At 41.4% G+C, this 24,172-nt stretch overlaps 1 protein-coding gene and 1 non-coding gene across 4 annotated transcripts in view; both read left to right on the top strand.

The window, feature by feature from the left end:
• Positions 1-13,055: 13,055 nt before the first annotated feature.
• SH3GLB1 (SH3 domain containing GRB2 like, endophilin B1) overlaps positions 13,056-24,172 on the top strand; it is a 44,508-nt gene continuing 33,391 nt past the window's right edge. The window contains exon 1 of one of the 3 annotated variants that reach the window (XM_066268735.1): positions 13,056-13,478. In XM_066268735.1, the coding sequence (XP_066124832.1) occupies positions 13,407-13,478 (72 nt within the window). In that variant the 5' untranslated portion in view covers positions 13,056-13,406. The remainder of the gene's footprint in view (positions 13,479-24,172) is intronic. The other 2 variants (XM_066268736.1, XM_066268737.1) reach the window with 2 other exon arrangements.
• Positions 20,975-21,050, top strand: TRNAA-GGC (transfer RNA alanine (anticodon GGC)). The gene has a single exon. It is a non-coding gene; the product is annotated as a tRNA-Ala (tRNA).

Genomic DNA, 24,172 nt, shown 5'->3' with positions numbered 1-24,172 from the left:
TAAAGGTGATTTAAATAATAAAATGTTAATTCACATGTCAAAGATCTCTTTGTACACAATATTTCTTGTGTAGATCTTTCCATCATTTTTAAGCTCGCCTTGCAGAGGACCATCAATTATTTTTAATTTTACGTCCATTCTTTCACGAACTCTTGAACAGGCAACATAAAGTTGACCGTGTCCAAATGCAGGCTCAGGTAAAAAAATGCCAACATGCTTAAGCGTTTGGCCCTGAGACTTATTGATGGTCATAGCAAAGGCAAGTTTTACAGGAAATTGTCTACGTGGATAATTCTCAATTAGTGGAACTACAATGTTTCCGTACTTGCAACATTGAGAAAATCCTTTCTTGCCACGGTCAAATCAATTAGTTTCTAAGTTGAAGTTTAAGGACTGACAGTGTTCACATTTAATATTCATGTCACCAGAGGAATGCTCAAAAATTAAAGTTTCTCCGTTTGAAACTGTTTTAATCCTTTTTGCGTTTTGGTCAGCATTACTCTGTCGTTTTTTTTGCATTTCTCTCCTGCCTTTGTTCAAGGGACTCATTTTGTTGAGACAGGCTTTTTTGTCTTGCATCCAAGGCAAGCCTTGTTTCTCTATGCTCATCAGTCTCATTTTGCCGAGAAAGACGCATTTGCTCTGTGACTGAAGCAAGCCTTGTCTTTCACTGCTCAGTGGTTTCTTTTTGTCGAGAAAGCCGTTTTTGTGCAGCTTTAGCTCCTTTTCTCTCCTCTTCAGTGCTGTATTTTCTAGGAGGCATTCTTAAAAGAAATTACGTTAAGACGTAGTTTTTATGTAAAACAGATGATTGCCAATGCAAACAAATGTTCACCTTCCCCCTGACCCGCTCAATTTGCGTTTAACCGTGGCAACTTCACCCCATTGGCTAGTACAGTTATGCAAGCAACCAATAAGCTATCGGCAACAAACAGACACTTAAGCCACATATAATAAAGAACATATATATATGAAAAATAAAAAAAAAAAAAAACAAACAAAAAACAATTGTATAGTATTCTACATGCTGAATACATTATACATCATAAAACCATTTCCTTAATGAATAACATTTATTTCCAGCTTTTTAGTATTAAAATTATTATAAAAAATGTTTGTAAAATTATCTTTATACAAGTTGAATTGCTGGGTTAAAAACATATATTTAAATTTTTTATGTATATGCAAATTACAACTCCAAATGTGTTTATCAATGTCTATCTCCCCCAAGAGTGTATGAGAGTGCTTGTTTTCCTACATTCTCCAATAATCAATAACAAAGGGCATTAATGCTGACTCTCTTTAACTCCCTATTGATATCTTCATTTTAAATACTAAAAATAATAAAAGCTGCTGTGGCTGGTGGCACAGTGGGTACGGTGTCATCCTAGAGCACCAAGGGTGCCTGCTCAACCTCTATCACCTTGTTGAGCCCTGATCAGGGCATGTATGAGAAACAATCAATGGTACAACTAAGTGGAACAATAGTTGATGCTTCTCTCTCTCTCTCTCTCCCCCTTCTCCTCTCTCTCTCTCCTTCCCTCTCTCTAAAATCAATGAAAAAATAATAATAAAGGCAATAGAAGTTCATAGAGAGACAAAGAAAAGGTAAATGTCATTATTTCATCTTTAATATAATAAGTTAATTAATGATATCTAAGATTGAAACAGGTAATTTAGAAAAAAGGGGGGTAAAAAAACTTCACCCAAAATGACTCCAATGACTCCAAGAGTGATCTTTCAGGATCTAATACCTCTTGTGGAGAAGAAATTATATGAAATTTAGCTATTTTCATTTCAGTTTTTCTTTATTTCTTTAAATTCAAATAAATTCAATCTAATATATTTTCTAACTTTCTCTGATTTTTCTCTTTCTTTCTGAATCTCTTTCTTACTCATTCTTCATATGTATTTAGATAGAAAGGGATACTCTCCAAGTGTTTACACTGATTATTTCTGAGTGGTGTTACTAGGGAAGCTGGTTGCTGTTTGAATACAGATTGAAAGTCCAAGTGGTAAAAAAAAAAACAACAAACAAAATGAAAAGTGAAAACCCCCAACTCTTCCCCTCCTTCAGCATCTGCTCACTGCTAGTCCTTTCTGCCCCACTCGCAGTGTTCACAATGCCCCATCAATAAGGAATTCTATTTTTTTTTTTTTTTTTTTTTTTTTTATATTTCTGAAGCTGGAAACAGGGAGAGACAGTCAGACAGACTCCCGCATGCGCCCGACCGGGATCCACCCGGCACGCCCACCATGGGGCGACGCTCTGCCCACCAGGGGGCGATGCTCTGCCCATCCTGGGCGTCGCCATGTTGCGACCAGAGCCACTCTAGCGCCTGGGGCGGAGGCCACAGAGCCATCCCCAGCGCCCGGGCCATCTTTGCTCCAATGGAGCCTTGGCTGCGGGAGGGGAAGAGAGAGACAGAGAGGAAGGCGGGGCGGAGGGGTGGAGAAGCAAATGGGCGCTTCTCCTGTGTGCCCTGGCCGGGAATCGAACCCGGGTCCTCCGCACGCTAGGCCGACGCTCTACCGCTGAGCCAACCGGCCAGGGCCTAATAAGGAATTCTAGTGCATCAATGAGAGCACATGGTAAGTGGTATGCGAGCTGCCAACCACTTATACTGAAAATGATGACAGAAGGAAAGGGCAAACCAAGTTCCTCTTCCTTTTAATGTCCCTTACTCATCAGTAAGCCAAAAGTAGAAAATGTTGGCAGAATGTACATATATCAAAAATAAAATTTTTTTAATTGGGTTAGACTTGTGCAATATTTCCATTATTTTGGTAAGAAGAAAATACAGATACATGTACACACTATGAAATATAAATTGTGTAATTGCAATGATTATGTGTACATGTTAAAAAGTCTTATATTAAAACTGACATTGTAAATTATGAAGATGTATAATAAAATTCAGCCTAATAACTTAAATTTTTAATTTTTCTTTGCTTAAAATAGCTAAGTGGCAAATTAAAAAACCACTATAAAAAATAAGAGAACATAAAAGTAAGGAAAAGGGGTTATTTCATTTTAGTACTTTTTCATGGTACTTTTCTCCTGCTTATTCAACAAGGGCTCCATATTTTCATTTTGCACTGAGGCCTGCAAGTTACGGTATGTTATCAGCCCTGTTTATCAGTCTAAAAACAGAAAGGAAGTTGCAGTACACAGGAAAAAGCACAGGAGACTTTCAGTTCCTATATGGCAGATATTGAAAATAGGAAAATCCACAATTGATCCCTAGCTAATACAGACAAGCTATATAACACAAAAACTCTTCCACAACAAACACCTAGTAATGCTGGGTATAAAAAAATATTTTTAATACTTGGCCTTACAAAAAAAAAAAAACAGAAATACTTACATAGTAGAAATAAAGAAGAAACTGAACATCAGAGACAAAAGTACTCAATATGACCCTGTTTTGAGTGAGGAGGGGTTTGGATGAAGAAGGTGTTTCCATGTTTAAACCCATCTGGTAACCAGAGGTAAGACTTTGGGGCCTTGGTGCAAGTAGAAATTAAAAACTGAGTCCCTCCTCATGCCCTTCCTCCACTTCTGTAAATTAAAAATCTGAGAAGTTCTGTAGCCTCAGTGAAAGAATAAATTAGATAAAATTTGCCCCCTGGCAAGATAACTAGGAAGCTTTCCTGTCATGGGATGAGTTTAAAGAGAAAAAAATGGTCTCCAAAAGAATCTGTAATCATGATTTGTGCTCCTGCTGATTAAGGTTTCAACTCGACAACATCTGAATGACCTTGCAACTTTCAAGCCCAGAAAGAAATTCATATAAAAATTGGTCATTGCAAGTGATAACGTTAGGATCTCTGACAGAAACATTTTTTAAAAATCACTAAAAATGAGTTCTTTTTTTAAGTTATAAGACAAAATAGGAAATCCAGAAACAATGGGAGTCAACAGGCACAAGAAACAAAAGAATTAGACATCAATCCTAATTGCAAAGGGATATATCTATATGATAAAACTTATGTAGTTTAAAAATATAAAATAGTATCATTTATAGATATATTTTATCATTAGAAGTACAAAAACATGAAAGAAATTAAACATATCAAGTTAACAATAGTAGTTAACTCTCAGAAAAAAACCGAGGAAGATAAAATTTCAAAAAATAGACTGAAGAACTGATTCAGATTTTTAAAAAATTGAACAATATGACAACTGGATCCAACACCTGATCTTGGTTTGGATGCTTTTGCTATGAAGATATTAGAATAATCAGCTAAGCTTGAATGAGGTTTCTGGGCAAAAAAAATATACAGAAGTTTTATACTCTTCTTGCAGATTTTGTGTTAGTTTGAGATGGTATCAATATAAACATATTTTTTTTAAAGGAACTGGATGGGTTCTGGTTCAAGATGGCAACTTAGGCAGATTCTTAACTCACCTCCTCTCACAGATACACCAAGTCTACAGCTACATATGGAACAAACATTGCTGGCAGAGCAACAGTTACACATCAGTCAAATAAAAAGAGAACCACATCGAAGCAGGTAGGAGAAACTGGGTTACAATATCACAACAAACCCCACCTCCACTACGTCAACCCATAACTTAAAGGGAACTCAAACCCCGAGAATCAAAGGGTTGAACTCCAAATCAGGCACCTCAGCTTTAATTATTGTATCTGAGAGGTGGGCTCCCAAAATACCTAGCTTTGAAAACTGAAATGGCTCACATCCACAATACCCACAGACTCTAGTGATCTGTGACATGGCTCTTAAATGGCTTGCTTGCTTGGACTTACCCACCCAGGGCCCTGCTCAGAGACAGCCAATAGTGCTCTAAGTGAAAGAGGCTTACCTGCTTATGTTAAAGCACTGACCTGAGGGGTAGGCATCTAATTTAATACACATATCTAAGAGACTGTTAGAACACTCTTTAGGGCCAGAGATTTGTGGATACCATCTTCATGTTCTCCCTCTGCCTTGCTTTTTGCCTGAGGGCACCATCTTTATTTCTTTTTTTCCTGTGGATGCCATCTTATGCTCTGCCTCTGCCTTGTAGATGTCATCTTTGGCTCTTCCTCTGCCTTGCTCTAGCTAGCATGAACAGGCATTTTTCTCTTTTTCTAGTGAATGCCATCTCTACACTCCACCTTTGCCTTGCTACAGCCAGCAGGCACCATGTTTGTCATGTCCCTCTGCTGCACTACAGAGCACGGTATTTTCTAGAAGGAAGATTTTAATCATCTCTAGCCATCACCCAGGGGATGCCCCTTGATTGCCTAGCTCTGAAGAAGCAGGGGGGAGCTTGTATTCCTGGGACTGCAACAATTAGGAAGTTCCTGGCAAGTTACCACTCCTGAGTACCTACAACAGACTGAAACACGCCTCCATTCTTTCTGTGAAATAGGCCCCTTTGCTGGTCCAGAAGCTTTGACTTGAAGGTCAGTCAGGCTTGTGGTTTAACATATATGTATAGGCCTAAGAAAGTGTTCCAAGGGAACAGAGGCCAATGGGCACTCTCCTTCTGCCTCACTCCAGCTTGCCAACATCTCCAAATGAAGATACCCTTATCCCTTATCTGGTGTCCTGATTTTTGCTACTGCTACTAGGAGACACCTCATCATGGCCTGGCTCTGGTGGCCATTAGTATTATATTTACGCTCACGTATTCTGCAGGACTGTATAACCAATGGAAAAGGAGTACTTACACAGTTATCACCCCCAGGGTATAGCAAGAGGCAACAGGCTGAGGAGCTCAGTCTCTCTGTGAAAGAGGCCTATTAGCTAATTATCTTAGATGTACACTGGGAAGCAGGCAGATAATGAAACACAAATCTGAGGACTGACTATAATCCTTTCTATAAACCTCAGACAGCAAACATTTTCTTTATGCTCTCCCTCTAGCATGCTCTCCTGAACAGGAACACTTATGCATTCTTGGTGCTCTGTTTTTTAATATCTGGTGTGCAGCTTTTGCACCGGTGGTCATGGGGGTTTGTATTCCTGAGTCCCACAGTACTATAACAATCAGGCCTTTATCCCCAGGGCACTGCAAAGACAACAGACTGAAATACAGTCCTAGTATTTCTATAAAAGAGGCCTATTTACTTGTCCTGGAGCTTCAGTCTGAGGGGAAGATGTCAGGATTGACACACAATGGGGCCTCTGGTGCTACTCTCAGGAAACAGGCCAATGGATACCACCTTTATACTTTCCCTCTACCTTGCTATAGCTCACCAGTATCTCTCAGATTTAAACAAAGAAGAAAAATAAAAGCTTATACATTTGTCTGGAGCCCCTATTTCTATGACTACTACTCAGAGAACAACTCCAGTTCACATGGCTCATAGTCTTGTGCAGTTGCCTGAGATCATGAGTGTGTGTGTGTGTGTGTGTGTGTGTATACTTTAAAAGATGTTGATAAATAGAAAGATATTCCATGCTCATTGACTGAAAGAATCAATACCACTAAAATGTCCATACTACCTAAAGCAATCCACAGATTCAATGTAATCCCAATTAAAAGTCCAATGGCATTTATCACAGAAATAGGACAAAAAGCCTTAAAATTTGTATGAAACCACAAAAGACCTCAAATTACCAAAAGAATCTTGAGAAGGAAGCACAAATCTGGAGGCATTACACTCCCTGATTTAAAACTATATGACAAAGTTAGAGTAATACAATATGATATAGGCATAAAAACAGATACACAGATCAATGGAACAGAATTGAGTGTCCAGAAATAGATCCATGTATATATGGTCAATTAATTAACTTATGGCAAAAGAGCCAAGAATATACAATGAGGAAAGGATGGTTTCTAAAATAAATGGTGTTGGGATAATTGGGCAGCCACATGCAAAAGAATGAATCTGGAACATTATTTCACACCATAAACAAGTATTAACTCAAAAAAAGAAAATAGCCTGACCTGTGGTGGCACAGTGGATAAAGCATTGACCTGGAACACTGAGGTCGCCGGTTCGAAACCCTGGGCTTGCCCAGTCAAGGCACATATGGGAGTTGATGCTTCCTGCTCCTCCCCCTCCTCTCTCTCCCCCTTCTCTAAAATGAATAAATAAAATCTTTAAAAAAAGAAAATAACTCATAGTCACAGACAAAAGTATGAGGATTACAAAAGAGAAAGGGGCAGAGGGAGATAAAAGAGGGTAAAGGGGGAGTAGATATTGATGGTACGAGGAAAAAAAAGACTTGAATGTAAGACCTCAAACCATAACACTCCTAGAAAAAAACACAGGTGGTAAATCTTTGACATAGATTTTGGTGATGATTTTTAAAATCTGACACCAAAAGCAAAAGCAACAAAGCAAAAATAAACAAGTAGAACTACGTCAAACTAAAGAGCTTCTGAACCACAAAAGAAACCATCAACAAAATGAAAAGTTAACCTACTGAATGGAAGACAATATTTGCAAATCATAGATCTGATAAGAGGGAAATTCCAAAAATATATACATATAAAGAAGTTAACAGGCCCTGGCCAGTTGACTCAGTGGATAGAATGCCAGCCCAGCCGGCCTGAGTTTGATTCCCCACCAGGGCACACAGAATAAGCAACCATCTGTTTCTCTTCCCCCTACCTCTCTCCCTTCTCCCTCTCTTCCCCCGCCCCCTGCAATCAGAGGCTCAACTGGTTTGAGCATTGGCCTCGGGCGCTGAGGATAGCTCCGTTGGTCAAAGCACATCAGCCTCAGACACTGAAAATAGCTTGGTTGATTGAGCATCAGCCCCAGATGGGGTTGCCAGGTGGATCCTGGTCAGGGTGCATGCAGGAGTCTATCTCACTATCTCCCCTCATCTCACTTAAAAAAAGAAGAACTCATACAACACAACAGCAAAAAAAAAAAAAAAAAACAAACAATTTTTAAAAATAGGCAGAAATCTGAATAGATATTTTTTTCCCAAAGAAGACATACAGATGGCCTAATATACAGAAAAAGATGTTCAACCTCACTAATCATCAGAGAAATGAAAATCAAAACCACAATAAGATATCCCTCACATCTGTTAGAATGGATAACTATTATCAAAAAGACAAGAATTAACAAGTGGTGGTTACGGTGTAGAGAAAAGCAAAAGGAAACTGTATATTTTGGGTGGCACCATAAATTAGTACAGCCACTCTGGAAAACAGTATAGAGACTCCTTAAAAAATTCAAAATGGAACTACCATATGACACAGTAATTCCACCTCTGGATACTTATGCAAAGTAAATTAAAACAGTGTTTCTCAACTGCCAGTCTGTGGACCAGTCCACCAGAAACTATGCCAAGCCACAAAAAAGTTAATTCTCCAATTTTCACTGGTCCCCAAGTGTGAAAAGGTTGAAAACCACTAAACTAAAACACTAACTCAAAAGCATATATACACTTCCACATTTATTGCAGCACTATTTGTAACAAACAAGATATAGAAAAAACAACCTAGCCTGGCCAGGCGGTGGTGCAGTGGATAGAGCATCGGACTGGGATGTGGAGGACCCAGGTTTGAGACCCCGAGGTCACCAGCTTGAGCGCAGGCTCATCTGGCTTCAGCAAAAAGCTCACCAGCTTGGACCCAGGGTCACTCGCTCAAGCAAGGGTTACTCGGTCTGCTGAAGGCCCATGGTCAAGGCACATATGAGAAAGCAATCAATGAACAACTAAGGTGTCGCAACGAAAAACTGATGATTGATGCTTCTCATCTCTCTCCGTTCCTGTCTGTCTGTCCCTATCTATCGCTCTCTCTGACTTTCTCTCTGTCCCTGTAATAAATTAATTAATTAATAAACCTAAGAAAACACTGATGAATGAATAAAAAAATGTGATACACACACACACAGGAATATTATTCAGTCATAAAAAGAATAAAATCTTGCCATTTGAGACAACATGGACCTTGAGGGTATTTTCTAAGTGAAACAGTCAACAGAGAAAAACAAACACTGTATGATTTCGTTTATATGTGGAATCTAAAAAAAAACAAATAAAAAAAAAAACCACTTCATAGATACAGATAACTAAATAGTGGTTGCCAGAAATGGGAGTGGGATATAAGATAAAAGAAGTGGGTGAAGGGGATCAAAAAGTAAACACCCATTTATTGTTAAAAAAAAGTCACAGGAATGTAATGCATATCATTGTGACTATAGTTAATAATATTGTATTGCATATTTGAAAGTTGCTAAGAGTAACTCTTAAAAGTTCTCATAAAAAATTACTTTTGAGCCTGACCAGGTGGTGGCGCTGTGGATAGAGCCTCGGACTGGGATGCAGAGGATCCAGGTTCGAGACCCCAAGGTCGCCAGCTTAAGCGTGGGCTCATCTGGCTTGAGCAGAAAGCTCACCAGCTTGACCCAAGGTCTCTGGCTCAAGCAAGGGGTTACTCAGTCTGCTGAAGGCCCACAGTCAAGGCACATACGAGAAAGCAATCAATGAACAACTAAGGTGTCGCAACAAAAAACAAACAAACTGATGATTGATGCTTCTCATCTCTCTCTCTGTTCCTGTCTGTCTGTCCCTTTCTATCCCTCTCTCCGACTCTCTCTCTGTCCCTGTAAAAAAAATTTTTTTTTACTTTTGAATAACACAAGGTAACAGGTGTTAACTAGACGTATTATGGTGTTCATTTGCCAATGTATACAAATAGTGACTCAATATATTGTACACTTGAAACTTGACATTGAAACTTAATCATTGAAGATAATTTGGCAGCCTCAAAAACGCTGTTTAGGCTCTGGCCAGGGCTAGTGGATTGAGCATCGTCTCAGAGCACCAAGGTCACTGGCTTGATCCTGGGGTTGTGGGCTTGATCCTGGGGTCTCTGGCTTGCTCCCAGGATTGCCAGCTCAATCCCGAGGTCACTGGTTCGAGCCCTGGTCAGGGATCCACCCTAAGGGAGCTGGCTGGACCCTGAGGGCAATCAATGATTGCAGAACAAGTTGATGCCTCTCTCTCTCTCTCTCTCTCTCTCTCTCTCTCTTCCTCTCTCTGTTTCAAAAAGAAAAGGCTGGCCTGACCTGTGGTGGCGCAGTGGATAAAGCGTCGACCTGGAAATGCTGAGGTTGCCAGTTCGAAACCCTGGGCTTGCCTGGTCAAGGCACATATGGGAGTTGATGCTTTCAGCTCCTCCCCCCTTCTCTCTCTCTCTCTCTCTCTCTCTCTCTCTCTCTCTCTCTCCCTTTCCTCTCTAAAATAAATAATTTTTTAAAAAAGGCTGTTTAGGTATAGCTATAGAAGTCAACTGCATGGAATTAGGCAGGAAACTGATGGTAAGAAAACAAAATCAATACACAAGTCTTATTAATTTGTCAGTGAAACAAGAGAAACAATATTATAGCTATAGAGGGCTCAACAGGGAGAAGTGAAGATTATTTTCAAGTCAGGTAGATCTACACCTTTGACAAAGAGGATCCAGAGTTCTTTTCTCCAATGTTGAACGTAGTATGATCCTGTTGTAGAAATGAACATAGATTGTGGCAAATATACTTATTGTGAAGTATGACATTTACAAAGATAGTAAGTGCTTTTAAAAATCTAAATATGGACAATAAGTGAAAAACAAGATTCTTAATTAAATAGGTCCGTTGGGTAAACAAATGTTGTAGGTTTGCTCACTTGTATCAGGGCCCCACCATGTGTTATGTAGTCTGTGAAAGACTGTGAAATTGCAGGTGGCTTGCTATTGTTTGCTGGAGAAGAGGTTTCTACCCCCAGCCTATTTTGCTGGAGAGTACAGAGAGAGAGAGAGAGAGAGAAAGGGAGCGCAGAGGGGCTTGGCAGCGCTGCTGCTGAGGCTGGTAGGGGCCTGTTTACTCCGTGAGTCTGGAAATGAGTCTGGAAAATGAGTCTGTGTTGTGGAACCGGAGACCAACTTGGGGCTTTGGGAGCCCTGAGTGAAAGGGAAGTGGTCTTCCCTGCCTGTTTGCTTGTCCACCCTTGAGACCTGAGTAAACAGAATGGCCCACAATTTTCTGGCTCCACTGTTCCTTTACCATCTGCCCGAATCCAATGTGAACCTGAATCTGCACGGCCACTGCCAGTGGCCCTACAAGGCCCTTTTCCATACTTCTGGAAAAAAATAGATTTAGATGAAAGATGCGTGGAGTATTTTTGGTCTAGGAGATTCATTCTATCGGAGTTATCCTAAAAAGAAGTGATTGTTTCTGTCACCACCACAAAGAATGAAAGAACACAAGTCTTTATTTTATCTGCTGTTCCTTAAAATGCCTTTTGGAAGTAACCTTTCAACCTTTAACAACAGCCACTACTTCTGTTACTTAAGGTGATCAACTTTTTTACAATAAAAAGGACAAAAATTAATTGAAGAAAGCAATATCATAAATAAAATAAACATTTTATTCATTGCAACAATACACTATAATATAAATGCATAATAAAAACATTTCTAATATTTTATATTGTAATTATGCTTACATGCCTATTAATTTTTAATAATAGTTGTAAGGAAAAAGTACTCCTTTAGATACAAATACGTCACATCACACGCAACGGATGGACTCTCCATCGATTGAATACGGACATTTACAGATTAGTCTTCCAATATCAAAAAGGAGGACATGGGCCCTGGCAGGTTGGCTCAGTGGTAGAGCGTCGGCCTGGCGTGCGGAAGTCCCGGGTTCGATTCCCGGCCAGGGCACACAGGAGAAGTGCCCATCTGCTTCTCCACCCCTCCCCCTCTCCTTCCTCTCTGTCTTTCTCTTCCCCTCCCGCAGGGAGGCTCCATTGGAGCAAAGATGGCCCGGGCGCTGGGGATGGCTCCTTGGCCTCTGCCCCAGGCGCTGGAGTGGCTATGGTCGCAACAGAGAGACGCCCCGGAGGGGCAGAGCATCGCCCCCAGGTGGGCAGAGCATTGCCCCTGGTGGGCGTGCCGGGTGGATCCCGGGTCGGGCGCATGCGGGAGTATGTCTGACTGGTCTCTCCCCGTTTCCAGCTTCAGAAAAATACCAAAAAAAAAAAAAAAAAAAAGGAGGACATGTAGGCGGACACTTTTCCAAGGAGGACAAAACTTACAAAAGAAGGACTGTCCTCCCAACAGGAGGATGATTGGTCACCTTATTGTTACTACTATTTCAGTACAACACTGAAGCATGAATGTGGTGAGCTCACTTCACTGCCTGTGGGGGCCTGCGTTTTCCTACGGCACAGCCCATACAAACACACACAAAAACAGTGTTTTCTTGAAATACTAACCTCTCTCCCTGCTTTCACATGTTTTAACTGAGTTCAGACATAGGCGGTATCATGAAGACTACTTAAGAAGTTACTTGGAATTATGAGGTTTCCAATAGATTTCACGTCATATTCTCACTTTGTTATTAAAATTTGCCATGCTGAATCTTAAAGGATTATTCTATCTCACTCACCATTTGTATACGTCTTTGTCTCCTCCCCTTGGCACTTCGTGTCCTCAGGCATCGCAGTTTGCACACAGTGGGCACCTAGGCTTGATCCTGTAAACGACCGTGTGCAGGCTGCTTTAAGGCAGTCACAAAGTCCTTGCGGCAGCCAAGTGACAAGAGCTTCTACTGGGGATGAAGTCCCTTAAGTTGTCAAGTAAAAGAACTGAGAGTTTTTTTAAGGCAAAGGGAGTGTTTTTCTCCATGGTTTCTCCGGCTCCTGTTTCAGTTCTAATCCAATCTATTGGATATCAGTTCTGAATCTAATCTATTCAGTAGATACTCAGTAATGCTGAATGAATGAAAACTAGCTGGGTGGGGGCATTAAATTCAACCTTGTTACGCAACATTGCCAAGTGCTATCCAGGCGTCAGAGACCAGAGGGCGCGGGTACTACAAGATGACAGAGAGCTGCTGATTCTCATTTCACAGATACTGCAATTCTAGGCAACAATTTCCATATTTTTTCTCAAAACAACAATGGGAGTTTAAGTTGTCTCTGTTCTTCACTTTCAGGGGCCGAAACCTGTCATCGCAGAGAACGCGACCTCCGCTTGAGCGGAGCGGAGCACGCTCCCCGCGCGCCGCCGCGGCGATCCTGAAGGGGTCGCTGTTCCCGCGATAACCTGCAGAAAGGCTTCCGCCCCGCGGCGGCATTCGCTTCCTCCGCTGGGGACCCGGACCTTAGGGCCAGAACGCCAGTCCACTTGCTGTTCGCCCGCTGCGGCCAGTGCAGTGCCGACCCTAGCGGCCGCTCCCGGCCCGACAGGCCCTGCGCCTCAGCCGCGGCCGCTGGGACGCATGGACCGCTAGGAGGCGCTCGTTCTCTCCGCTCGCCCCACCCTCTCGCTCCCCCTTGACGGAAACGACAGCTGCGGCCGCGGGGCTGGCGCCGCCTCCCTCCACCTACCACGTCTGCCCCCGCCACTCCCGCCCGGCGCCCCAGCCCGGCCGCGGCGCCTCTGCCTACCCGCTAGGTCAGCCGGCAGCTCCGCCCGGCAGCTGCCCAGGATGAACATAATGGACTTCAACGTGAAGAAGTTGGCGGCGGACGCGGGCACTTTCCTCAGTCGTGCGGTGCAGGTACCACGGTGGGGGGAAGGGTGGCGGCGCCCCGAGGGCCGAGGAGGGGGATGCTGCAGCGCCCAGCCCGAGGCAGCGGCGCCTGGCTCCCGGCAGCGCCCACCGCCCAGCAGGCCTGCTGCGGCCCGAGGCCCAGGCCCGGGCAATGGGCGCGGCCTGGTGCCCCTCCGGGCTGGGCGGCCTTTCTGCATCTCGCTCCTGCCCTCCGGCCGCTCCCTGGGAAGTGCGGCGGGTCGGGACGGCCCCTGGAGGACACCTTGAGTTCGGCCTCCAGCCGAGGTGCCCGCCTTTCTGACCCCACCACGCGGTGCTCCTTTGACCTCCCTCCCTCCCGGGGCGGCGGCGGCCTGGCGAGCCGCTGGGTGACAGAGACGGACTCTTCTTGCACCACCCCCACCCTCTCCTCTCCTCTGTCACCCTCCCCGCCCAGTCTTGGAAGGAAGTTTCCTCTTCCTGCTGCTCAGCCCGGGAGCTGCCAGCACTGTTCCGAGAGAGGGACGGGCGGTGGGCTTGGCAGTCCAGTCCGCGGGAGCAGTGGAGCCGGTCCGGACTCAGCCACGGCCGCGGGAATCCGGGAGCGTGGGCCTTCCCGCACATTGTCAAAATGGGGAGCTCCGCAGAGCAGGAAGAGACAGGGGAGAGACGCCCCTGTGCCAGTGGCCACAGTAGTGTGTTTCAGATGCACTGTAAAGGGAAAAGTTAACCATCTCGTGCTACTGCGTGGTCGGGGAAGTGTCAGTGCTAGGGAAATTGGGACAGTTTTGTAGTCATCACCAACATTATGCCAACTCAGTGAAATTTGTGAACAGACGTGAATTTCACCACAGCATGGTTCATACACAATCTGGTGTTAACATTAATGACATAGTCACAGCAACAGCATGCTCTTTTGTAAAGATAAAACAAGAATCGTTTCCTAATATGCATATGAAATAGATACTGAAATGTAAAGCAGTTGGATTGCTTTACTGCTTTTCTTTGCCCCAGTTTTATTGGCATAGTCGATCTTACATTGCCCTGTTCTTGGGCAAAAAAGAAAAAGTAGAATTAGAACAAGGTAATATCTTACTATATTGTGAAAAAACTCAAACATTTCGCTAGGCGTTTGACAGATTAGCTCCCAGTCCTTTCGTAACTTTGCCAGATAGATGTTGTTAACCCCCTTTATATATGAGGAAGCAGCTTCAGAGAGGTGAGAAACTTGCTTAACTCGCATGGCTAGAAAATAGCAAGTGCTGTCTGACCTACTACTTATTACAAAATGCTTCCCTCTTCCTGGATAAGCATTGAGGTTTAGGATATATAGAATAATAGAATATTACAGTCAAGAGAGGGTTTAAAGATCATCCAGTACAATCTAAGCATTTCAATAACACTTAGGCAAGTATCACTTAATAGATGGGAAATTCCTTCTAGGTCTTAATTTCCAAGTTACAAAATCTGCATGGTGAGTAATAGGCGAGCTGCCTTAACGTCTCCCCCACATCCTCCACCAAAATATGAGGTATATTGTAAAGACACTGGACCTTATAGTTAAAATAACTTTTATTTAAATTAGCCTACTTCTAATATAAGTAGTTCAAAGACAAGGTGCAAGAAGAATGAGTGATGATCTGAAATGAATTCTGATTTATGAAACTTAATGTTGACTGCAAAAGAGGCTGAGCTTTTGGTACTGATCCCTTATGAGTCTAGATGCTGAATGCAGATTGGACACTGTATAATGACACTCTTAAATGCAGTTAGATGTATTTTCAGGTACACGATCACACTGTTTAAATAGAACACATACTAGAATTTGATTTAAATCGTCAGTAGACTCAATTTAAAGAATCTGTCAAAGGTCTCAAAAGATGTATTACTGTCCAAATGTATTTTAAGTACTGATTATTTTAAATTTTTTAGGAGTTTTTAAATTCTTTTCTAATCTGTGGGCTATCAAATAGTTTTCAGTATTAAATACTTAAGTTCCTTCTCCATGAGTCTCTCATTACTATTTTGACATCGGTGATGCAGCAGTGAATAAAATCAGGAAAACGTCTGCTATCTCAGAGCTTCCAGTCCAGCAGGAGAGGACAAACTAGTAAAAAACGTCAGGTGGTGATGGAGAAAAAGGCTAGCAAGGATAGATTAATGGCAGAAATGGTGGCTGTTGCCATGTTGTATAGATAAGATGGTCAGGACATCCCTTTTCTTATAGGATCAAATTCGAAAAGGCTTCAAGAAAATGATAGTTTGCAGTTTTTTTGTTTTGTTTTGCTTTTGTTTTTAAGGAAAAGCATTTTAGTCATAAGGAACAAGTGCAGAGACTGAGGTTGCAGGGTGTATTAGGGAGACTAGTTAGGGAGCTGTGGACATAGGACAGGCAAAGAGTAAAAGGGGATGTGACTTAAGAGTGATAGGAGGAGAGGTTCAGAATCCACTGTTGCTTGTTAGATTGGCTTTGTGCTATGAGAGAAAAATAAGTCAAAGATGACTGATATTTTGGCTTGAGCCATTTATTAAGAAAGGAAATATTTCAAGAGGAGCAAGCTTCTTTTTTTTTTTTTTTTTTTTTTTTTTTTTTTGTATTTTTCTGAAGCTGGAAACGGGGAGGCAGTCAGACTCCTGCATGCTCCCTACCGGGATCCACCTAGCACGCCCACCAGGGGGCGATGCTCTGCCCATTGGGGCATCACTTCTGTTGCAACCAGAGCCACTCCAGCGCCTGAGGCAGAGGCCATGGAGCCATCCCCAGTACCCGGGCCATCCTTGCTCCAATGGAGCCTTGGCTGCGGGAGGGGAAGAGAGAGACAGAGGAAGGAGAGGGGGAGGGGTGGAGAAGCAGATGGGCGCCTCTCCTGTGTGCCCTGGCCAGGAATCGAACCCGGGACTTCTGCACACCAGGCCGACACTCTACCACTGAGCCATCCGGCCAGGGCCGAGGAGCAAGCTTCTTTAATGTGTCTTTTTATTAAGTATGTATGTATTTGAGATACATTCTGAAATATTTATGTATAAATTATATCATATCTGAGAGTTGCTTTAAACTATTTCAGAAGGAAAAAAGGTGTAATTAAAACAACGCTGGCAACACGTTGATAGTTTGAAGTGGGGTCATTATACTATTATGCTTTTGTATATGTTTGACATTTTCTATAATATTTTTAAAGAATAAAACATATTAGAAAAAAACGGTGGTTCCAAAAATGTAATAAGTGAAATTTAAAATGCCGTGTAGTAATTTTCAACAAAGTACGGCTTTTTGTATTTTAATGTTTAGTCAATAACTGCGTTTATATTCTAAATTGAGTTGACATCAGAATAGTGCCAAAGTGCCAAGCTTCATGCTAAGAATAGAGTAAGAGCTATCTATGCCATTACTCATTATAAGTAATAAAAGCAGTAGGAACAGAATTCAGCATACACATTTATACCTTAAGATATAAACCATTTTCTGGTTGGCTAACTGCCTTACATTTTTCATTTTACTTAAAAAAAATTTTTAATTAAAATTTTAATATGTCCCCAGTTTTGTAAAAAGTAAAATCAGACTGTTAAAGCATATAAATGGATCTCATCCAGTGGTGGGATTTAAATAATTTAACAGCCAGTTCTCTGCCCTAATACCATTTTAAGTATAAGAAGAACAATATACTGTACTGAAAGGTAGTTTATTATTTTATGCCTTTATATTTAAATGATAACAATAAAAGGTACACAAAACTAGATTATAAGAGTTTTAAAATATTAATGAAAAAATATTAAATAATATCTGACAAAAAACAATAAAACTGTTATTTGAGATATTTTTATATTGCTTCTTGATTGGCGTCCTCACTTCCTACTGAAGTAACAAATGTGAGGGAATTAAAAGGTGGTATTTTTTTAAAGGTATAATGAGTTTTATGAAATGAATAAATAAATATTACAAGTATAGTTCCATCAAATTTTTTTCACCTATGGACGGAATCAGTATTGGGATTCAAATAATTTAACAACCGGTTCTCAGCCCTAATGACCGTTTTAAGTATAAAAAGCTATATACGGAAAGGTAGTTTATTATTTCATGCATTTTATACTTAAATAAGAATAATAAAAGAAGTATACAAAACTAGATTGTTGTAAGCATTTTAAAGTATTAATGGAAAAATATTAAATAATACCTGACAAAAAACAATGAAACTTATTTTAAGATATTTCTATATTGCTGCTTTTTTTTCTTTTTTAATTCAGTGAGAGGAGGGGAGGCAGGCATGTGCCCCAACCAGATCCACCTGACAAGCCCACTAGGGGTGGATGCTCTACCCATCTGGGGTGTTGCTCTGTTGCTTATCAATGGAGCTCTTCCTAGCCTGAAGCAGAGGCCAGGGAGCCCTCCTCAGGCCTGGGGCCAACTTGCTCTGATTGAGCCATGGCTGCAGGAGAGGAAGAGAAAGAGGAGAGGGCAAGAGGTAGAGAAGTAGATATGCACCTCTCTTGTGACCCTGACCAGGAATTGAACCAGGGACATCCACAAACCAGGCTGAAGTTTTACCACTGAACCAACCAGCCAAGGCCCATATTGCTTCTTGATTGGCATCCTCACTTGCAATTATTTTCACCTATGGACGGAATGAATATTACTATGGGTGCTTAGAATTCGCTGTTGTGCAGATGAATGTTAAAAAAAAGAATAAGAAGCCCTGGCCGGTTGGCTCAGTGGTAGAGTGTCGGCCTAGCGTGCAGAGGACTCAGGTTCGATTCCCGGCCAGGGCACGCAGGAGAAGCGCCCATCTGCTTCTCCACCCCTCCGCCGCGCTTTCCTCTCTGTATCTCTCTTCCCCTCCCGCAGCTAAGGCTCCATTGGAGCAAAGATGGCCCGGCGCTGGGGATGGCTCTGTGGCCTCTGCCTCAGGCGCTAGAGTGGCTCTGGTCGCAACATGGCGATGCCCCAGAGGGGCAGAGCATCGCCCCCTGGTGGGCAGAGCGTCGCCCCATGGTGGGCGTGCCGGATGGATCCCGGTCTGGCGCATGCGGGAGTCTGTCTGACTGTTTCTCCCTGTTTCCAGCTTCAGAAAAATGAAAAAAAAACACAAAAACAAAACAAAAAAAACAAAAAAAAAGATTAAGAAATATAAATTTGTTATTTCCACATTAGGTGCTGTCCAAGCTCCCACCTTACAGAGAACCCTGATTACAAGTGCCATTTTAACAACAGTTCACCAAACTCGACAAAAAATTAAATATCAGTTCTACCGAACTGGTGTTAACCAGCTGAATCCCACCACTGGTCTCATCACTCCATTCTCACCGTTTAAATTTTGTTTATGTGCCTTGGTACTTTAAAAAAGGTATGTTAAGGTAAAATGTATAAATGAATAGGAATATTCATTCCTTAACAATCCATTTAGGTGCTTTTGTTGTTGTTAACTCCCTCAAAACAATAGAATACAAGAGCATCAAGTTATTTATCTTCAATCAATTGTTACTTTATTAGTGTCCTAAAAACCATTTGTTAGGTCATGGAATCTGTCTTGTCAGCCCAACTCCTTAATTGAGCATTAAATACTCCCTTCCAGCTTGTCCTTTCTCTCATATACAGTGTGTCCCTAAAGTCATGGTGCACTTTTGACTGGTCACAGGAAAGCAACAAAAGACGATAGAAATGTGAAATCTGCATCAAATAAAAAACTCTCCCAGTTTCATACTGGGAAAACTCACCCAGTTTCATACCTATTCAGTGCAGTTTGATGTGGGCTCACGCACAGATTTTTTAGGGCTCCTTAGGTAGCTATCCTATAGAGCCTCTACAGACTCGTCACTGACTGATGGCCTACCAAAACGGGGTTTCTCCACCAAACTGCCGGTTTCCTTCAACTGCTTATCCTACCGAGTAATGTTATTCTTTTGTGGTGGCACTTCGTTATAAACGCGCCGATATTCACATTGCACTTTGGTCACGGATTCGAATTTAGCGAGCCACAGAACACACTGAACTTTCCTCTGTACTGTCCACATCTCGACTGGCATGGCCGTGGGCTGCTCCGCTGTATACATGGTGTGACATCATCATCTGCGCATGTGCACATGCTGCCACATCATCCTACAGAAACTGGGAGGGTTTTCCTTTTATTTGGTGCAGATTTCACATTTCTATCGTCTTTTGTTGCTTTTCTGTGACCAGTCAAAAGTGCACCATGACTTTACGGACACTGTATAAACACTGTTCCTATCAAATTATTTTTAATTTCAAAAATATCTTGTACTTTTCTAATTCTAGACTTGTTCATAAGCTGTACTCATCTTAAATGCCCCTGCCTCTCTGTGTAGTCTTTCTTACTCTCAAGTTACAACTTCAAGTCCATCTCAGACCACAGGCACATGGTGTGAAATCCTGTGCCATTTATCAATCCCATATGGGTCATTTTTCTCCTAATGAACTGTTATATAAGGTCTCTTGGGGCTCTAAAATTCTATTACTCTATGGCTTTCATATCTTTAACACTTTCTTTTCACAACATCCAGTTTTGGTCTTTTTAAACTTTTATATGTATATCATTTCCACCAAGTAAGGTAGTAACCATAAGTAACGTTTACTCTTACTATTTTTCTAATGTTGTATCTGCTTACCTTAAAGTTAATTAATGCCAGTCTATAATATTAAACTGTTTAATTCTACTTATATTTATTGAGTACCTCCAAGAGTGTTTGTCTTTGAAAAATACAAAGATGAATGAGACCTAGTTGCTGCCCTCAAGGACTTCATAGTCTAGTCCCAATTTGTCATAATTAAATATTTTACTCTTTGTAGTAAATATCCATTTTGTGAATTACTGTTCTCCTACTTGGTTTAATAAATTTTTCAAGTGGTCACATTTTAAATTCAGAATTAATATTGAAGCAAGACTTTCCTCAGCATCTTTAAAATGAGTGTATACTTCCCCCCAAAAAATTCTCAAACTAAATTACTTAAGGAGGGAGTTTATTGTAATTTTCTAACATTTTCTTAGAACTGACTACTTAAAGTTACGCTATAAATTTTATGACTGGCAGCTATTTTCTGAGGGAGGGAAATAAAATCTATAAAATTTAGTTATAAGGTTGGCCTTGAACTCCCACTTAATTTAGCAAGCCTTAATGGTTATCTAAACTGGAGATGTAAATATAAATATGATGCTGCTGCCCTCACCTCGCTCCTGTCAGATGCTATTTGGATAGAATTTCAACTTGGTCAAAACTTTATCTATAATCCTTCTAAAATTCTATTTTATTTATAGAATTTAAACTGCAAATAACTTTACCATGTCTCTCAAATTCTAATAAATAATGCATATCACATTTAGAGTCCCTGCATTTATTCATTAACTCTTGGTACTTTGTGTTACCCAAAACTATGTTCACATCCTTTGGTGCTATAGCATTAACTTAATAGACTACAACATAGAAGATGGTTTGTTTGTTTTTATTTTTTATAATTTAATTAGAAAATTAAATTTAATGGGGTGACATTGATCAATAAGAATACATAGGTTTCGGCCCTGGCCGGTTGGCTCAGTGGTAGAGCGTCGGCCTGGCATGCGGAAGTCCCGGGTTCGATTCCCGGCCAGGGCACACAGGAGAAGCGCCCATCTGCTTCTCCACCCCTCCCCCTCTCCTTCCTGTCTGTCTCTCTCTTCCCCTCCCGCAGCTGGGGTTCCATTGGAGCAAAGATGGCCCGGGCGCTGAGGATGGCTCCTTGGCCTCTGCCCCAGGTGCTAGAGTGGCTCTGGTCGCAACAGAGCGACGCCCCGGAAGGGCAGAGCATCACCCCCTGGTAGGCAGAGCATCGCCCCCTGGTGGGCGTGCCGAGTGGATCCCGGTCGGGCGCATGCAGGAGTCTGTCTGACTGTCTCTCCCAGTTTCCAGCTTCAGAAAAAAAAAAAAAAAAGAATACATAGGTTTCAGTAAACATTTCTATAGCATTTGAACTGTTGATTATAACAGTGGTCCCCAACCTTTTTTGGGCCACGGACTGTTTTAATGTCAGAAAATATTTTCACGGACCGGCCTTTAGAGTAGGACAGATAAATGCACAAAATAAAATTATGCAACCAGTGTAAAAATCACAGTATTTTTAAATATAATTGTCGAACTTATGAGACAAGCGTCAAGAGTGAGTCTTAGACTGATGTAACAGGGAATCTGGTCATTTTTTAAAAATGAAACATCATTCAGACTTAAATATAAATAAAACAGAAATAATGTAAGTTATTTATTCTTTCTCTGCGGACTGGTACCAAATGGCCCACAAACCGGTACTGGTCGGCGGCCCGGGGATTGGGGACCACTGGATTATAATATATACCCAGAAAATGGTTTTTAACCTGATATTAAAATAATTATGTATGAGCTTATAACAGTGGTTCTCAATCTTAGCTGCACTTAAAAATTACCTGAGGAATCTTTATGGGCCACACCATAGTCCAATGAAATTAGAATCCTTGGGATTGGATTAGGCCATCAGTGTTTTTTGAAAGTTCTCCCAAGTAATTCCAAAGAGCAGTTAAAATTAAGAACCAGTTGAGCCTGACCAGGCAGTGGCACAGTGGATAGAGCGTCGGACTGGGATGCCAAGGACCTAGGTTCAAGACCCTGAGGTCGCCAGCATGAGTGCAGCTCATCTGGTTTGAGCAAAGCTCACCAGCTTGGACCCAAGGTCACTGGCTCGAGCAAGGGGTTACTCGGTCTGTTGAAGGCACACGGTCAAGGCACATATGAGAAAGCAATCAATGAACAACTAAGGTGTTGCATCGAAAAACTGATGATTGATGCTTCTCATCTCTCTCCGTTCCTGTCTGTCTGTCCTTATCTATCACTCTCTCTGACTTTCTCTCTGTCTCTGAAAAAAAAAAAGAAAAATCTACTTTACAGTTTAGTTTACTAATATGTAATCAGAATTTGTTATGCATTTTCCCCCAAGAAGCTTGTTACTTTTGAAATATTTTACCCAAAGAATTGATGGTTAGAGTTTATATGAAGTAGATGTTTTTGATTACACAACCTTTTTACTTGTAGTCCTTTTTTCTCTCTAATAAAACAGGATAGGGAATCCAGACTCCTTATGTCATATTATAGGGTACATTCCTGTCCTGTAGTAAAGGAAGGATAATGTGTCTGGCAAAATATGGTTGACTTTATAAAGAAAATCCTTTCCTTAAAACAATGTGTAGAGAAAATATATAAAGAGAGAGGATTAAACTTTCTGTTCTCATGTCATTTTACTATATTAGTAATAAAATATTATGAAAGAACTATACATCAGATTATGTTTTGGAGAACACTGGCTTTGTATTTTTTTTTATTTTTTATTTTTTTTTTGTATTTTTCTGAAGCTGGAAACGGGGAGAGACAGTCAGACTCCCGCATGCGCCCGACCGGGATCCACCCGGCACGCCCTCCAAGGGCAATGCTCTGCCCACCAGGGGGCGATGATCTGCCCCTCCAGGGCGTCGCCACTCTAGCACCTGGGGCAGAGACCAAGGAGCCATCCCCAGCGCCCGGGCCATCTTTGCTCCAATGGAGCCTTGGCTGCTGGAGGGGAAGAGAGAGACAGAGAAGAAGGGGGGGGGGGGGGCGGAGAAGCAAATGGGCGCTTCTCCTATGTACCCTAGCTGGGAATCGAACCGGGTCTCCCGCACGCCAGGCCGACGCTCTACCGCTGAGCCAACTGGCCAGGGCTGGGTTTGTATTTTTATGATTTAGTTACATTCTAACTTTCAATATAGGTTTTCACAAAAATTTAATTATGAAGTGGTGCTGCTACATAATCATTAAAATACATGCTTAAAATCAACTAGTTTCTAATTAACAAGCATTATCAAGAGACAACAAATTCAGTAATGATTTTGGACTGAAAGATGTTGAAAACTAAAATTTTTAAGGGTAAAGTTTAAAATTGATTATTAAAAAAGGAATCTTTTTTTAAAAAAGAAAGAATAGGTATTTAGTCCTTCTAAAAAGGGTACCATAATTTTATGTTTGTCTTTAGGCAGCATTATTAAGATCATGAAAGCTTTGAGTACAAGAATTGTGTTATATGTTCATTATACATCTCATATACAGTAGAAGAAAATATATACTATGTTCTCCATAAATATTTATTAATAATTTAAATATCTCATTTATTTGCTATAACTCATTTTCTGCAGTGAATGTATTCTTTAAAATATTTCAGAGAAAAATATGTGTATTAAATACTTATACTATTTTGTTATCTTTTATTTTTCTTAAGTGAAAGGAGGGGAAATAGTGAGGCAGACTCCCACATGCACCCCAACCAGAATCCACCCAGCAACCCCTGTCTGGGGCTGATGCTCAAATCATTGGAGCTATTTTTAGTGCCTGAGACTGACCCTTGGACCAGCCGAACCATCCTCAGCGCTCAGGCCACACTCAAACCAGTGGAGCCACTGGCTGTGGGAGGGGGAGAGGGAGAGTAAGAAGCAGGTGGTCACTTCTTCCGTGTGCCCTGGCTGCTAATCGAATCGGGATGTACATATGCTGGGCCAGTGCTCTATCCACTGAGCCAATTGGCCAGGGCCCTATTTTGTTATCTTAATATTTCGTACCTTCTGATTAACAATGGGAAAAATCCATAAGCCCCCACATTTATAAAATCATAGGAATTATTAAGCTTTTACACATATAAATAATTTAAATCTATAATTTCAACTTAAATATTGTAACATTAGCAA

Source organism: Saccopteryx bilineata, chromosome 3 (assembly GCF_036850765.1).
Source record: "Saccopteryx bilineata isolate mSacBil1 chromosome 3, mSacBil1_pri_phased_curated, whole genome shotgun sequence".
NCBI classification, from domain to species: Eukaryota; Metazoa; Chordata; class Mammalia; order Chiroptera; family Emballonuridae; genus Saccopteryx; species Saccopteryx bilineata.
Note: the sequence above shows the minus strand (reverse complement) of the source record. Positions and strands in the feature narration are given on the sequence as shown.